The sequence below is a fragment of the Pagrus major genome, chromosome 18 (genome assembly GCF_040436345.1).
Source record: "Pagrus major chromosome 18, Pma_NU_1.0".
NCBI lineage: Eukaryota > Metazoa > Chordata > Actinopteri > Spariformes > Sparidae > Pagrus > Pagrus major.
The window spans coordinates 19152589-19169157 of NC_133232.1; the positions used below are offsets into that span (position 1 = coordinate 19152589).

A 16569-nucleotide genomic window follows, 5' to 3' on the forward strand; every position below is an offset into this window, starting at 1 on the left:
TACCCTCAGTCTGTGTTCTTCAAAGTTGTGTATCACGTGGCTGGTGGCGGAGATGCTTGAAGACAATGTGACTTCTTCTTCAACCTTACTCGAGAGCTGCAAATAGATTACATAATGCCCTATATGAGACACACCAGCCCCTAGTGAAGATGCGTTCAAATGCTCAGCACCTTTCACAAAATGGAGCTGTGGTAGTTTGGGCTCCGATGCACCGAGGCTGTGCTCTCCTGTCAGACGGATGTTCACGCTTGGCTACACTCTACACTACAGTACATGCACACACAGACACAGACACAAATGCAGAAAGACACTTTCATGCAAACACACAAGGGCTGAATAACTGCGCCATCGCACAAATGTGTACACAGAGACAAATATTAATTTCAATTTCATTACACAGAATAACACAGACAGAAAAAACTAACAGCCACCAGAAATGAACTCTGCAGATCACCTGGTTTGTTAGCTGTTCTGGTCCACTCAGTAAATTCTGCTCAAAGACAAGCTGAATTATAAATTCAAGCCTTTGTTCTGTATATCCTTATCAAGCATCCTTAGTACAACATGTGTAATGGCAGCCCTCAGGGTGTGTTAGTAACACGTTGCATGTTGCCTCCCATCTTTTCTTCTCATCTCTTCCTTATCAGGAGATGCAGATTGGTCTCTGCACGCTTATTAAAAGATGCCTGTTCTTCATTTTCTGCTTTTTACCTTCCTTGACCTCATATTGGGACTGGATGTTCTTTGGTCCCAAGGCAACAGTCACGATGAAGATTTTTTTTTTTTTTTATGTGGCCGTCTCATTCCTGCAAATTCTTCAAGTAACATAGGTTAAGGTTGCTCGTGGATCATGAGCTGCTATAGAGCTGGAACAAATAGTCGATTTTCAGAAAACTAATTGCCTATTTTGCTCATTAATTTATCAATTTAAATCATGATTTGTTTCTCTTTTTAATCTTATGTTGTAGTATACCTAATATTGGATTTTTAACTGTTGGTCTGACAAAACAATCAAAAGAGTTTTGAAGTTTTTGGCTTTTGTGAATTGTGGTTTGCACTTTTTCTGACATTTCATTGTCCAAAATAGTCAAATCCCTTTAATGCCTATTTTATTCTTAGTATCAGTTTTATTCTTTGGTATCTTTTTTATTCTTCAGTAACCATTGTATTCAATTTTCTTACTACTTTTATCATATATTCTGCACTACACAGCTTAGGGAGATGGTTTGTTGTTTTGTCATTCTCTGAAGTTTTTTCTTGTATTAAATTTTGTTGCATGGTATTGAAGATATCAATGAGTTTTGGACTGTTGGTTGGACAGAACAAGTTTTATCAAGACATCTTGGGTGGACACATTATGCACACTTTCACAGTGATTAACTGCAAACAATACTCTCAAAAATTACAAGAGTTGGATAAACTGAAGCAAACTGTCGTCAAAAACTCACCATTATAAGCATCACAGAGATGGGATTTATTCCAATGTTGTTGTGTGGTTGTGCATTAAATTAGACTGGAGTAGTTGCCATTGTTGAAATAGTGTTTTCTACAATTTGCGATATCAAGTCTCAATCACATTCGCAGAGAAACTTGGCATTCAGCAATGTGTTTGGAAGGTGTTTGTATGTTTGGGCAGCAGATGGAAAGGGTTGCATAAGACAGACTCTCAGGATACCGAGGGAAGGATGCTTGTTGACACCTCTAAGGTTCAGCACACGCGCGCACACATTAACAAACAGACCTTTCCTCCTCCTCCCCAGGATCTGATACGCCGGGACATTCTGTACTATAAGGGCCGCATCGACATGGATCGCTATGAGGTGCGGGACGCCATAGACGGCCGTGACGATGACTTCAACGTCAGTGTGAAGAACGCCTTCAAATTGTGCAACAAAGACAGCGAGGAGATCCACATCTTCCTGGCCAAGAAGCCAGAGGAGAAGATCCGCTGGCTCAGGGCCTTCCACGAGGAGAGGAAGATGGTGCAGGAGGATGAGAAAATCGGTTAGTCGCGCACCTCCCTGTTTGGAAAGCATTAGTTTCATTCACAATGGGCAATAGAGCTTCAGTTACATCTTTACTGCAGCACACCACACAGTGACTTTTTTGGGTACTAAACATGAATTTCCCGTGAAAAGTGCATTACATTGAAGCAATAAAGTGAGTGAGACAATCAGACCTTAGCTCTTCCTCGCTGGATCATGCCACATGGACAAGAAGTTAGGGCACATTAATGCCTTGACAGGCAAAACATTGTTTTTCCATGCGTTGGCCAATTTTGAGAGCTATTCTTTCTGATTGATGGAAAGAAAAAATCCAAAATACACATTTAAGTCAGACTTATTTTCTGGAAGTTCTGAATATTTAATCAGGTTATGCCTAATTTACATATTCAAAGATGAGGTAATAATTGTCTTAATGTAAGTAATGAACTTGGGAAGTGTCATGCTGATATTTATTTTTTAACCCTTATCACTTGTTGTGTCTTATTTTTTGTCAAAATTGTATGGAATCCTGAGAGTACATATCTTTAAAAGCCATTTTCTCAAAATGAGTTATTTTCTTATACTTTGAGCCAGAAATCTCCACTTCAGTAGTGGTGCATATCTTTATTTTGAAGGATTGATTCTATTCAGGGGTTTTGTTCATATATCATTCATAGCCTGATTTATAAAAGTTTTTTTATGGCTGTTGACAGTATTTACTGATTTATGATTACAAGAAAATGTAACAAGAATTTTGAACCTGATTTGATCCAGTTTTCAGATTTCAATACTGGAAATTAATATTAATTAGTGTATCATTAGATAATGACTCATTTGCTCATCTGGGGAAATATCATGGTAATTTTTACCATATTCACCCACCCAGTGTCTTTTAGTAGGTTTTGTACTGTGACTTTAAATGTGCAATATGTAAGAATTTTAGTTGAAAACATAAATAACAGTTTTGACATTATCAGGTGTATGTATTTTATTACAGAGATTTAAGTTAGCATGCTAACCAGCTGTGTAAACACCAAAACTGGTCCCCAAGCTCCTAGTCCATACCATTAGCTGCTGGGCTAACTGAGCTAACTAGCTAACAGCAGCAACAGTTGGCACAAGGTAGTAGTTGCTCTAGTAATATGCTGCCTTGTATTTGTTTTAAGTATGGGTTACACAGGTGGCCAATTCTGACATATTGCACCTTTTAATGTGAAAACCTCAACACTTCATAGCTGTTTTAAGTCATAGTAAAAGGCATCATGTCGGTCAAGTGGAACATTTATAAAACATACAATCCTGTTTGGTGTTTAGGTTTTGAGATCTCTGAGTATCAGAAGCGACAGGCGGCCATGACAGTGAGAAAGGTGACCAAACAGAAAGGTGAGGCAACAAGAAGATATCAGGTGATTTTCCTTTTCTTTTCCTCGCTGGTGTGCTCTGTCTTCTCATCGCTGTTTACTCTTCCTTTAACCTGCTCTCTTTTTTTACTTTCTACACCGTTTCTTAAACACGCCTACTTTGTTTCTGAATGGACCTAGACTGTGTACTAAGTAAGCTAGAAATGTCACGTGGATTCATGTCTTCTCGCTTTATGACTTTCAATATTTTTTCGTTGAATTAAATGTTTGTCAGCACATACACAAGGATGACCTGATAAGAGTTAAAGCAGCTGTTAAGCATCAATGAAAAGACAGAGGGCTGTTTGCATGAAGTATTCAGTTTAAAGGGCGATGCCAGTGTTCATGGCATGTGGGTCCTGTGTCACGCTTGTCTTAAAAAACGTAATGCCTCAGACGACTGTTTGCATTTTTTCTTTTACTGAGTTAGGGTGGTTGTTGGTGCTTATTACTTCTGTTTACATTCAGATTGTCACAGTATGTTCTAAACAAAAATCAATCTTTTGGGTTACTTCTCATGTGTGCATGTGTAATTTGTGGTCAATTTTTGTTTTATTACAGCATTCAAATTGTATATTTATAGACTTTATAAAAGAAGTGGACGTAGCCACCCTGACATCGCCTAGTGGTTTGTGGATTACCCTCTGTGAAGCTTTTGATTTGGCATTTTGGACATCGCTATCTTTTGATTTTTGGAGCCAGAAGTGACCATGTTTAGATGAGAGAGTGCAGCTAAGCTTTCAGCTAAGTTTTGTTAGCAAGATGCATCCGAAATTCATGACAACTGATGTTAACAGGGATGCTGATAGGGAGTGCCAGGGATGACTGATCTTTGTAGACTAACTTAGAAATTAGCATTGCCCTTGTTCCCTTGACATAAAGCTTATGGGATTTTTAATTTTCAATTATTACAGACAATGAGCTCTGTGGCAAACATAAGTTTATGGTACTTGCACATTTTGTTCAGGAAGATAATCTTCACAAATCAACACCACTTTTAGGATTTTTTAAGCATAAATGCAACCACCAGAAGTAATTAGGCAGAAACATCAGAGTAATCATGTTACCTATTCCTATTATGTGATTTTAAAAGTTTGGTTTTCAAGCCACTCTAAATACTCCCAACCACCAACAGCTACCGCCTATCTCAGTAAAAGGAAAACATGTCAAACAAGTTATTCAAGAATGCTAGCTCCTGACGAAGCACCAGACAGGGGACCCACATGTGTAAAACTGCTGGCATCATCCTTTAAGTTTTAGCCATTTTTAGTGCCAGGCTAGATGTTTGTACATTGACCATTACTGATGTTCTTGCTATTGCCAGTTTCACTATAAGCATGACCATCCATTAAGGTAGTAATTAACCACTGCTGGAATGTTCTCTCTGACGTTAGGATCCCTGTAGATGTCTGTCAGAAGTAAATGTTGTGTGTTTCTAAGTGCTGTATGTGTACATGGCTGGCACAAGGTGAAGTACTCTCTTGAATTTCAGATTCATTTATAGATTTCATCTTGAGAAAGAGGGCCATGTTGTATGGACATGGTTTGAAAATGATAAAGGTATATGCATTAGAGTTCTCCTTAGAGCTAGCACAATAAGATGCCATGGCAACTGCTAAGCAGCATTGGGAGGCGTTGTGATTAACGTTGGCATTGGAGCATGCAGTCACAGTCCAATCTGTTTACAAGCATTATATCTTGACTGATCCAAGATAAACAGGTTCCACTAACACAAACAGATCAAACCCTTCTAACTGCTAAAAACAGTGTTTGGCAAAATAGCCGTAACAAAACACACTGTTTCTCATCTTTGCATTTCTGTTCCAAGATGCCATGGCAACTTTTGAATATTTCATCTCCAAATATTGATTGTATCTAATTTTTAATTGCACTAGCATAGTTTGTGATGCTTGTAGACTGTAGCTAAATGACATTGTAGACTGTAGTTAAATGCATATTAACGGCTTTTTGTTGGCTCTATTTTTGTTCTCGAGTGTCGAGGGTGCTATTCAAACAAACGCACTGTCAACAAACATGGAAGAACAATGTCCCTCGTCCAAATGCCTGGTTTTCATCATTGTATCAGACGTAATCCGTGGGTTCTCTTGTTTGCCTGCTACAGAGTTTGATTGAATAGCATCTTTAGTCTCCCTTGTGTCATTGCTAGAGCTGAATTCCATGTTTCTACCAATTCAGCTGTCATCATATGATCATATTGTATCATATCTCAGGTTTAATATGCAGGAATGTTAACACAGAAGGCTCATTTTGTATGTCTTTGTGCCTGCTTTCTTTGGAAGCATGACTTGGTGTTGTGGTGTTGTGTCTGTTTCAGATACATTACTGACAATGTTTCCTGTTTTGTTATCCACCTCCCCTGCTTTTTTCTCTTTCGCTTTATGCCCTGCGCTGCCTCCTTTTCCCCCAACTCCCTTGCACCCCTTTCTTGCTCTTTTTGCACCTGCCTTCCTAGGTGTAAACAGGTGCACGCCCCCCTCATACCCACCCCCGCAGGACCCCCTCAGTGCGGGGCAGTATGAGGTAACGGAGGACATGGCACAAGGAGAGGTTTTTGAATTCAGTCAATCCAAAAGAGGCCAGGCTCCTTTCTGGCAGAATTTTAGTAGATTAGCTCCATTTAAGAAATAGAGATACACAGACTCTTCTGAAGGACCAGCTATTTTTCTTAGAAGCACTAAACACTGGATGATCATGAGGAAAAATACGGAAAAAAAACACGCATACACAAGAGACTTTGAAGTTAAGGACCAATGTTAATATAGAGTGTGACTGGAAGCAGCAAGAGGACTGAAGACTTGAGAAATTGAGGAAAAAATAAAACTTTACAATTCATATATGTTAGTAACGTTCTTAGTTATCACGCTTCTCCAGCTGAGTCGACTGTCATGAACTCTTTCCCTCGGATTCTGCATCTTCACGCCATCTGAATGTCCTGGAGTTATCGAGATTGTTCTATTATTTCATTTTTCAATCCATCACCTGGAAAGAACCACGAGGCCAAGCCAGGGCATTCCTAATAGTATGATTGTGTCCAAAAAGCTGAGATCTTGCTGTGCTGCTATGTGAGATTGCTGGTTGCATTCTTCTGAATGTGAGAGTGAATAATGACGGGCCTCGGCTCACTTGGCTGCGGTCGTCTGAAGGACCTGTGAAGCTCTGCTGTCAGCATCATCTCTGAGTTCGATCCATTCTGCCACTGATCACGGACCGGTCGGTCAGGCCGTCTCTGCTCCACTGATGTCTGGATCTCCCCCTCACTCTCAACACTCCATACTCCTCTCTTTAGCTGTTTGCATATAGTAGCCCTCTCTTCACCAAGTCTGACGTTCACACTGTTTCCCTCACTCTTTACATCCCTCTTGTCCTCCTCTCTATCTCTCTACCCACCTGCTCAGCCTCTGTGAGTCAGTGACTCTCAGAGGAAGTGCTTCATTCTGTTGGAAACCTGCCATTGGCCATGATACGATGGGTCAGGGAACAAATCAATAGTGGGAGCATCAATAGAATATTTACATCCTTTCACCAACCACTTTTGACAGGGTATTCATAACCGATCACGCCGAGGGGCTGTGGGTTCGCGTATTGACGGGGGGCTCGCTGCTCAGATGAAACAGCCGGGAGCAGGAGATAGGCAGGCTACGCTCCACCTGCCTCGTGTCGGAGCCCCTCCCCACTCTCCCTAGAGACCACCCCTGTAGCACTGTGCTGGCAGCTCACTGGGTGTTTGGAAAGAGCACAGCCTACCTCCGGATCTCCACTGAGAGCTAAAAGTGAAGTTGATGCATTGGCCAAGGTCTAAAATGATATCTCTGTTTCACGTCAGCTGTTAAAAAAACAACAAGAAAAAAAAGACTTCTTCTTCAGTTGACTTAACTATTTTGTATTGCTCACATTGTAAAAAGCACAGCACATATTCAATCTGAGGAGTTTTTTCTCTCAGATGCCACAGTGTGAGAAATTAGAAAGAACCCTGACCAGCACGAGGGGAAATGGTCCCAAAAAATGGCAGAAATTCTAAACAAACTGGACAACCATACTGTATCACCTGGTTGTGAGGCAGCACCGAAAGAGAGCAGCGCACTGCAGAAGTGCGAGCCAACACTACAGGGAGGCAGGAAGGTGAAGTTGATCTGTAGCATGCAGGTGTCCTCTGACAGATTCATGCGTCTCTAAAGACTCCAGCTTCGAAAATCTTGGCCCCCCTTCCCCCGTCACATTGTTTTTTCCAGATCTGATCCATGTTCTGCCAGTTAGCTCAGCGCCGTTAAGTGATTTCACAGAGGACTGTGGCCCGATCAGATTGATTTGTTTAGTATCAACAATCCCCCCCTCTCCCACTCTCCCACTCTCCCCCTCTGAAGCTGCTGTGAGCGAGGTATCGTGCTCCTTAAAGAGAAGAGAAGCGACTTATTTACACACATCATGAAGGTGTATTCTTTTCTACAGTTGGAATGTAAGTGACACATCTGTCCTTGGTTTGTGCTCATACTTTGACCTCAGATACAGAAGTACATTTTGTGTTGAATTATATCACCTGATGGACAGTACATATACAGTATGACAACTTGTGCAATGTGATATATCATTATATATCTTCACTATTCACTACAACGTGATATGAAAGAGTTATATATCGTTCTATGTCATTTGTTTGCCTTCTTATAGGCCTTATAACCTATTTGGAAAAAAAGACCTTATAGAATTGCTTTGTATGTTGTGTAATTTATGTTCTGTTTCAGTAAAGAAAGTTGAGAAACGGGTGAGTTGGCTGCTGGTGTCTGTAGAGATGGCTCCCAGTGAGATTGTTGTGGAAGATAATTCCCTTGTCTGGCGCAGCAAAAAAAAAAAGAAAACAGATGTGGTTCCCAGGCCATGATAACCTCAGGTCCCGTGCTACGCCCACCCCCACCCCTCCACTCCCTCACCCTCGTTCCCTCTACTCCACGCCGCCACCAGTACCGACATACAGACGCAAGCATGCAGGCAAACACACACACACACATACACACACAGAGACACATAATCATACGCACTTGCTGGCCCGTTCTGCTGCGGAGAAGAGAGATGCTATCTAACAGTGCCTTCCAGCATTCCACTAGTGATTATCTATTCAGTTTCACAGGCAGATTTGAATTAGTCATGTGTTTTCCCTTCAGTGTGGGACTCGCATCTCTCTCTCTCTCTCTCTCTCTCTCCCTCTGTCTCTCTCTCTCTCTCTCCCTCTGTCTCTCTCTCTCTCTCTCTCTCTCCCCCTCTTTTTATCTCTCTCTCTCAAACACACTGGGAATTCCTTCTTCCCCAGTGCACGAGATCCACTCGGACAGAAACCCAGAGGTCAGGCCTTTTTCCATATGAGTAGATACTGTGCTGTCTGACTGAAACACTTTAAAAAAACATTATTATATTCTATCACACTCACATAGCGGTAACTTTATTGCACAGAAAGAAGTTAATTTAAGAAACCACATAGAGTTCCTTTATTGTTATCTATTTAACACTGCTGAGAGATGGTTTAATTTGAGTATATAGTAGGAAGCAGATTTTCATTAGTCGAGATAGGTTTCATATTTCAAAGTATATTATTAAAAGTGAGTTATGAATCAAAAGAATCATCTATTTTACCTTTATCAGCTACACACTGTAAATAATGTAAAAAGAACAGATCATATATTTGGATATTGGTATTTTGCGTTGGAGACGAATGTTGTTCCAGTTCTAGCGTGCGGTAGACCTCAGTACCAGGTAAATGCATGCTTGTGGCATCCAATATTTTGCATGAGACTTAAGACAACTCTTAACAGATTGTTCAGTTTCATTTAACTTCCAAATGGGATTTTATTTCCAACGACGCGGAACCACTCATCCGTGAATCCATACCATCTCACTAAAAGGGAGTTCTTTTCTCTGTCCACCTGTCTCCTGCTCACTATACATCACAGGTTGTAGCTTCTGTTTTTTATTTATTGTCAAGTAGCGGGGAACATCCTTCCTCATGCTGAATCAAAGACTGAACTGTTGATAGGTGAAATGAAAGGCACTGATGCTCTCTTTTGGCCCACATATAATGGGTAAACTGTAACATTATTTTAATTTCTGATTTCTTTTCTTTGACTTACATGGTCCAAACTGCTTTTTTTTTGTCTTATTTTCTTTTTTTTTCTTTCTTTTTCATACCATCAACCGCTGAGGCAAAACGGGTATAATTTTTCTATGACAACAGTGAACCAAATAGGAGTTAGCACTGATCATGGGTGTTTGTGTATAGATTTGTAGTCAAGCAGAAGAGCTGAATAACTGCGAAACCTCTCGGGATGAGCTAAAAATAAACATAATCCTGAACACATACACACACACATACACACACACACAGTACTTCATTGCAATTCATATCATGCTCTTGTTTCTACTTAAGAAAATGATTCTTTGAAGTACAATGACTTGACAGGACAAATTAATTCCTCACTTATATTTATTAAATGCAGTATTAAATTGTACCATTTTGGCCGCATTGTTAAAAAGGATGTATATATTGGTTTTTATCTCCTTGTATAATTCTCATCCCGACCTTGTGCTGAGAGCTGAGAGGACAGCCTTCTGTGCAGTTGAAGATTTTTGTTCATTTTATCTCTTTCCAAGACAGCCAAGTTAGCAGACTGTCAATCGGATGCATCAGAGGTTGCTCAGATTTATGTCATTTCCTTTTTAGTCTAGGGTGTACATGAGCCGCTTGCCGTGTTCACTCACATTTAGCATAGCAACGTCTTCAGTAGGAACTCCTTGCAGTTGGTCACACAGTCCAGTGTCATTTCAGAATAGTCTGGGTGCAACAGAGTCTTCAATGAGCCATAAACTGATGTGGTGTTCAATGACAACAAGGTTAACAGAAGACTGACATCCCACGTTTTAGGAATCTATTCATTGTATATTACCATCTAGTTTGAGGTCTGGATTTTTTGCCTATCACCGAAAAATGTCACTCACAGTATTCATATCCTTTGTCATCATATGCAAACATTTGTCATTTTCTTTCTTGCTGGCCTTTTTGAGTTTGATTATTTGTTGTAGAGATGAAAAACCTGAAAAATAATGCCTATTCAATCCAGAAACTGTGAATGGGAGAGCGGAGATGTCAACTGTATGTACATTATATGTTTTGATGTAATCAGAAGCACTGGGAATATGTTGTACTTTGCTGTAAAAATAAATCCATATCTGATATAGCTGTACTTTTGTTGAAAATAAAACCTCTACAGAAGCTGCGTGTCGAGGCCGTCAGTGTGCGAGTGAGGGCATTGTGCTGGGCTTTCCTGTCACGTGACGTCATTTCCTGTTTGTAGGCCCCATTCCATACAGCTGACTCATTACGGAGTCGTTGAGTAATACAAAAGAAAGATTCAAGGGCAGGAAAACATGATATAATGATGTGATCAGATGGTGCTCACAAGTCACAAAAGAAAACATTTCATCAAACTTCCAGCCACACATTGTAGCCTGCAAACAACTATGCTCTAATCAATAAGTAATGAGACTTATGCAAATGTATTCTCCCAGTTGGCTGTGCCGAAGTGTAGGCTGATCACTCCGCTTCCTAATGTTTTGAAGATGCAAGACTGTTTTTCAGGCAAGATCTAAGACACCCTGGTGTGATACAGCCTCTTATCAGTGTGTGTGTGTGTGTGTGTGAGAGAGAGAGAGAGTGCTTCTCCAGATGTGTCTGGATGTCTAAATAACTAAAGTGAGACTATTTTTGGATTGTTCGATGTCACCTGTACAAAAGACAGAGCTAAAGGTGACGCAAAGAGACATTAGCAGATGTTCTCATTTGCCAAAGAGAAACCTCATATTTGGACAGCAGCATTAACAGTATTACTGTGGTCTCTAGTGGTCAACTGTGGTGTTACACTACTCAAGGACAGGGCACACTTTCCAACATGGAGCCCGTCAGGACGATCATCTCTCTGTGTTTGACAAAGGCACTTCTATAAGCTTTGTAGAGCTAAAAAATCCATTTAAAATTACTCGCACATTTTAAACTCCATGTATAAATGATTAAAAAAACAAGAATTTACAGCACTGGGAAATTACAGTGACCTCTAAGGGGGCCAGAGGGAAATATTACACATTGACATTTATTGTGTGTGTCCACTTTCTTGTCCTTGAAAGAGCTAAAAATTAATGATCAGTCATTGGGGCACAGAAATGAGGTAAAAAAAAGAACGTCACTGGCCATATTTCCTGATGCTAACGTGAGCATCATATGAGTTCAGAGGTGTCATGCTTCAGGTAGTTCCTCAGGATGAGAGGAATGTCCATACTGTTGATGGCCTCTTCCTTATTGGCCAGGGGGAGGTATCCTCGAATTGCTAGCCGAGTCTGAGACATCAGTGTTTTGGGGTAAACTGGAGCAGAAAGAGACAAATAAAGGTGGGTCAACATGAGCAATCTGACATTCACACACTTATTGAACCTATATTGAGTGTCTCACCTCTCTCTTTGAGCAGCAGAAGCAGAGCTTCATTCTGCTTGGTAGTCTTATCGATGATCAGTGTAGGCAGATACACGTCTGCCCCAAAGTCTATGAGAAGCTGGATGTACTCCACCCCGCAGCCATAACGGAGACACACCTCCAGAACTGTCTTTGGCTGCCTGATCCTGGCCAGCATCTTCTCATCCGTGCAATTGTAGTTTGGGTTGGCCCCGTGGAGGAGCAGCAGTTTAAAGCAGTCCAGGTGTCCATAAACAGCTGAGATGTAAAGGGGCCCCCTGCAGGCCGTGGCATTGGAGGCCCACTCGGGGACTTTGGGTTTCACGTCCACCTCAGCCCTGAACCTCAGCAGCTCTCGGAGCACGTCTACGTCGCCCTCACGGGCGGCAGTCAGCACCGGGGAGCAGTTGTTGTACTGGCTGCCGTTGGGATCGGCTCCGGCCTTCAGCAGGGCGACCACGCAGTCCAGATGTTTCCCACTGACAGCTGTGAACAGGGGTGTCTGGGCCTTCACGTCCAGGCTGTCGATCTGGAGTCAAACACAGCAGTGCACCAACATTTTATAAAAATAGGAAAACACATCCCTGACTTATTGTGATTTGGTTATTCTAGAACTTGAGTGATGTATATTGTTTGGTGTATTTTGTATTATTACAGGAGCACGATGTAGTTTTGAGAAAGAAATTTTAATCAAAAGAGAAAGATCTACATTGACTGATGTTTTCATGACTGAACAAACTCTTCGTTTTCATGACTGAATAAACAAACTGACTTTAAAGGACAACACAATGTCAATTCTGTTTTACTTTGTTTATATGTGGCGGACCCTGCCTCCTTTCTAGCTTCAAACAGTGTTCTGGGGACCTTATTTTCGTCTGAGAACAGCTTGTTTATTATTTATAAATATTAAAATTCTGAGTTTGAATTTCTTCTCCAAAACTACATAGTGACCCATTAAAACTGCAACTATTTTGGCTGAAAACACAACATATTCTCACCTCTCATGTTGGATTAACATATTAAAAAAGAATTCCTGTCCATTGGAGACTGAGAATCCATTTATGTGCCTGATAGTCCAATATTCATACCCCATAGGGAAATATATAACTTCTTACCAACTAAATGCTCCGCCTGCCTTAGTTTTGCATACAAGACCTGTTTCCTCCGCTGTGCAGAGGATGGAGAAAGGTCTGGCTGCACGTGACATGGCTTATGGTATGGGGGAAAAAATGCTCTTGCTTGGGTTTTTTTCTTTAAACCAATTACAGCCGCAGGCTTAGCACAGAATGTAGCGATAGTGCCCCAGCAAAATGGTGTCAGGAGGAAATTTTTGGGTGGAAACATTTGTATGTGGCATTAAAAAAGCTAAATCACCACAAAAGAAAGTTAACAACAGCTAGCTTGTTTATGTTTGTACTGTTAGCAACCAGGTTAGAGTAACTTGCCATTTTAGCATGTAGGTTGTTTTCTGTAGCAATCTCTGGCACAACAATTTCCCCTCCGGATTAATAAAGGTCTATCTAATCTTATCTTTCCTGTAGCGACATGGATTTTGAAAACGGTAACACACAGTTAGCGCAAGGGAGGACTGAGATAGTTGCCCAATGGCAGGCTTGTACCTACAGTCTACACCTGCTGAGTCAGACAATAATTTCCTTAGCTAGTTGCTAACATTACACTGATGACAGCAGGATTTAAAGGGCAGCAAACCAAAACAAAGAGCCAAAAGACGCTAAAAAGCTCTCTAGAATTTAAGTTAACTGCAGAGTTGGGTCATAATTTTGTATGGGCTTGTTCCTACCAGTGACCCCTTTCATATTAAACAATTTGATCCATTGTTCATATAAATATATTGATGAGTGCCGTTTTAATGCCCCAAGTGTAAAATGTAGTGAAAGTCTAATCTTACTTCTTCATCACAGAACCCTCTGTGGCTTTTAAAATATAATGTGAGGTGGCTGGGTGATATAGTTTTGATTATCAAATAGCCTATTATCAATGTTGTGTCCTCCACACCTGCTCTCAAAGATCCTCATCTGAAAGCTGTACAACAAAACACTCTCTGTATCTCACCTCTGCACCATGCTCCAGCAACAGCTCCAAGCACCTCAGGTGTCCAAGAGCAGCAGCAGTGCGCAGGGGGGTCACAGGGACCCCCCACCCGCTCCGAGCATTGATAGACCTCCTGTAACTCTCCTGAGACAGGAGCTCGGAGAGCAGGGCCACGTCGTCGCTGCTCACGGCGTTGTTCAAGGCCTGACACTGCTCGTTGTCCTCATCCTCCTCCTTAGGCTGCAGCAGGGAGAAGATCTTTGAAATGTCCATCAAACTCATGTTGACAGCTTGGCCCAGAACCATAATGTGACTGCAGGCTGATGCAAGTCAAAGGTCTTCCATCTGCAATGACGAGAATGGCAGAGAAAGATGACAGTACACCCAAAGACAGGCACAGCTGACATACTCCTGTCATACTGGGTTATTTTTTGTTTGGCATGATTTTTTTTTTCCAGCTTAACAAATATCTACATGAAAGTAAAAGAATTTGCTTCTGACCACACGTTGACACAATCAGACAATGCAGTTTGTTTACATGACACAATTACTGTAGGCTGTGTAAGTCATATGACAGTAATACAGCCTAAAAAAGAGAGCAGATATAATGTGTGCGTCTATTTTTACTTATAGACATTAAAAATTCATGCTTTTCCCCTAAAGATCCACAGAATCTGCTCAGTGGTAACAAAGTTAGATGGTTTGTGTCAACAGCAGCAAACTGCAACAAGACACTTACCTCTTCTAGACACTTGCTGGTGTTATTTCCAAAGACATCAGAAGAGAAGAGAAGATAAATCCCATAATAATAATAAGTCACGTGAAAGAAAGAAAGAAAGAAAGAAAGAAAGAAAGAAAGAAAGAAAGAAAGAAAGAAAGAAAGAAAGAAAGAAGGAAGGGAAAGACAGATCCTCCGAGGAGTGTGGGATGCTTCCACAGGAGCTGTGTGAAAAGTGCAATATGGTTTGTGTGTGTGCGTGCATGTGTGCGTTAACTGACAGGGGGGTCAGAGCTCCTTGCTGGGGGTTGGCGGGCGCTAATTTTAGGCCACAGATGGGCCTGGCTAAACTTCCATTCTTGGAGAGTCCAGGCTCAGGTTTATAATTAGAAAAGTGATACAAGTGCGACACCCTGTCTGTGAAGGGTGAGCGACTGTCCCTCCCTGTTTCATGAGTGAAAACAAAAATGAAATGGAGACATGTCTGTGTCACATGGTGAGGCGTGTTATAACTCCAGTTTGTGTTTCAGCTCGTCAAACAGGCAGTAAACAACACAACAGCCCAAAAGCTGCACTGTCATGTTTCCCCACTGGACCATGGCAGTGTAGCTTGCTGTATGCGCCCTGGTATCACCCTGTTTCCCCTGATTCACACCAAGGCAGCCATTTTAGCGAGTGTCAGCTGCGGGACAGTCAGAGGCTTCAGAGGAGCAGACAGTCAGCTGTTCCTCTGCCAAACCCACCCGTCTTCATTCTGTCCCATGTTTGGAAGGGAGGCTGTGACTAACCGAGTTTTTTTAGCAGATGGCACAAGAGTCCAAATTCCTGGCATAGTACAAATACATGAGGGAACTTCATTTATTCATTCTTTCGGGCACACAGACATGGAATAATTAAATGTGGATGGCAGAGATCTGCTATTAATGCCAACTTCCCGATTCCTGACCCAAGAACAGTGACAAAATGAGATCATCAGCCACTTCATTACAGGAAAAATAAATGTGTTGTGCTGTAAATACACTTCACATTTAAACTGCAATCATTATTATATATTAGATGTCAAGAATTGAAATAGCGTCTTCTACATTTTCTATAACATTTAATCAGCATTCTTTCTTTATACTTGTGGATATATTCTCATATAAAAACAGAACTGAATGTGAAATCTATCTAGGCATCCAATCAGCAATGCAGTCATGTTGTAGTATCGAACATATGTGATATTGTGACTGCATAAAGAAAGAACAAGTAAACTCAGTCCATGACCTTTCCTGTTATTGTTGATAATGACCATAATGTACATTTATTTACATGTAAGTAAAAAGGGTTGGGGTAGTAGTACAGCCTAATTGAAGTCAATTTTATTTTTTTAGCCCAACGTTACAAATCACAATGCTTCAGGGGGCTTTACAATCGGCACAATGTACTACACTCTCTGTCCTCAGATCCTCTATCCAAGTAAGGGAAAACTCACGCCCCAAAAACCCTTTCAGCAGGGGAGAAACTGACAGAAACCTCATGAAGAGAGCCACAGATGAGGGATGCCTTTTGGCTGCACATATTGTTTTTGTCTAAATAATACACACGTTGTTTTAATCATCTATGTTCAGCACATTTCTTTTGTTTGCTTTCACATATTGTTGTTGTTGGATTTACTAGTCTTGTGATTCTTGTCATTTCACTGTTCACCCTTTGGTTCACTTGCGATTAGTAAATGTAATTAAATCTAATTATTTAATACATATAGATATATATGCACACATACATTATGTATTTTAGCTATAGTCTTGTGTGTCACTTTACATTTCACTGTACATCCAGTAGTTCACACGTTATTTATTTATTCATAAATAATGCAGTACAAGTGACCACCATACACACATGACATAGCACAGTACAAGGGGAACT

The 16569-nt window shown here is 41.0% G+C and overlaps 2 protein-coding genes across 2 annotated transcripts in view; one reads left to right on the forward strand and one right to left on the reverse strand.

The window, feature by feature from the left end:
- Positions 1 to 10661, forward strand: part of LOC141013480 (uncharacterized) — a 48829-nt gene extending 38168 nt beyond the window's left edge. Inside the window, exons 12-14 of the mRNA XM_073487232.1 lie at positions 1761 to 2004; positions 3300 to 3368; positions 5859 to 10661. Of these exons, the coding sequence (XP_073343333.1) occupies positions 1761 to 2004; positions 3300 to 3368; positions 5859 to 6034 (489 nt within the window). The 3' untranslated portion in view covers positions 6035 to 10661. The remainder of the gene's footprint in view (positions 1 to 1760; positions 2005 to 3299; positions 3369 to 5858) is intronic.
- Positions 10662 to 11659: 998 nt separating this feature from the next.
- Positions 11660 to 14249, reverse strand: asb12b (ankyrin repeat and SOCS box-containing 12b). The gene is made up of 3 exons (XM_073487652.1): positions 13965 to 14249; positions 11892 to 12420; positions 11660 to 11805 (listed from the first exon to the last, which is right to left on the reverse strand). Exons 1-3 carry the CDS (start codon positions 14247 to 14249, stop codon positions 11660 to 11662), a joined length of 960 nt encoding a protein of 319 aa, XP_073343753.1.
- Between the last annotated feature and the right edge of the window lie 2320 nt (positions 14250 to 16569).

Bases quoted from the DNA above. Each gene is read 5' to 3' on its own strand.
- asb12b (XM_073487652.1), bottom strand. From the start codon at position 14,249: ATGGTTCTGGGCCAAGCTGTCAACATGAGTTTGATGGACATTTCAAAG. The intron at 12,421-13,964 runs GTGAGATACAGA...GTTTGACTCCAG, and splicing joins TGCTGGAGCATGGTGCAGAG to ATCGACAGCCTGGACGTGAA. The intron at 11,806-11,891 runs GTGAGACACTCA...TTTCTGCTCCAG, and splicing joins TCTGCTGCTCAAAGAGAGAG to TTTACCCCAAAACACTGATG.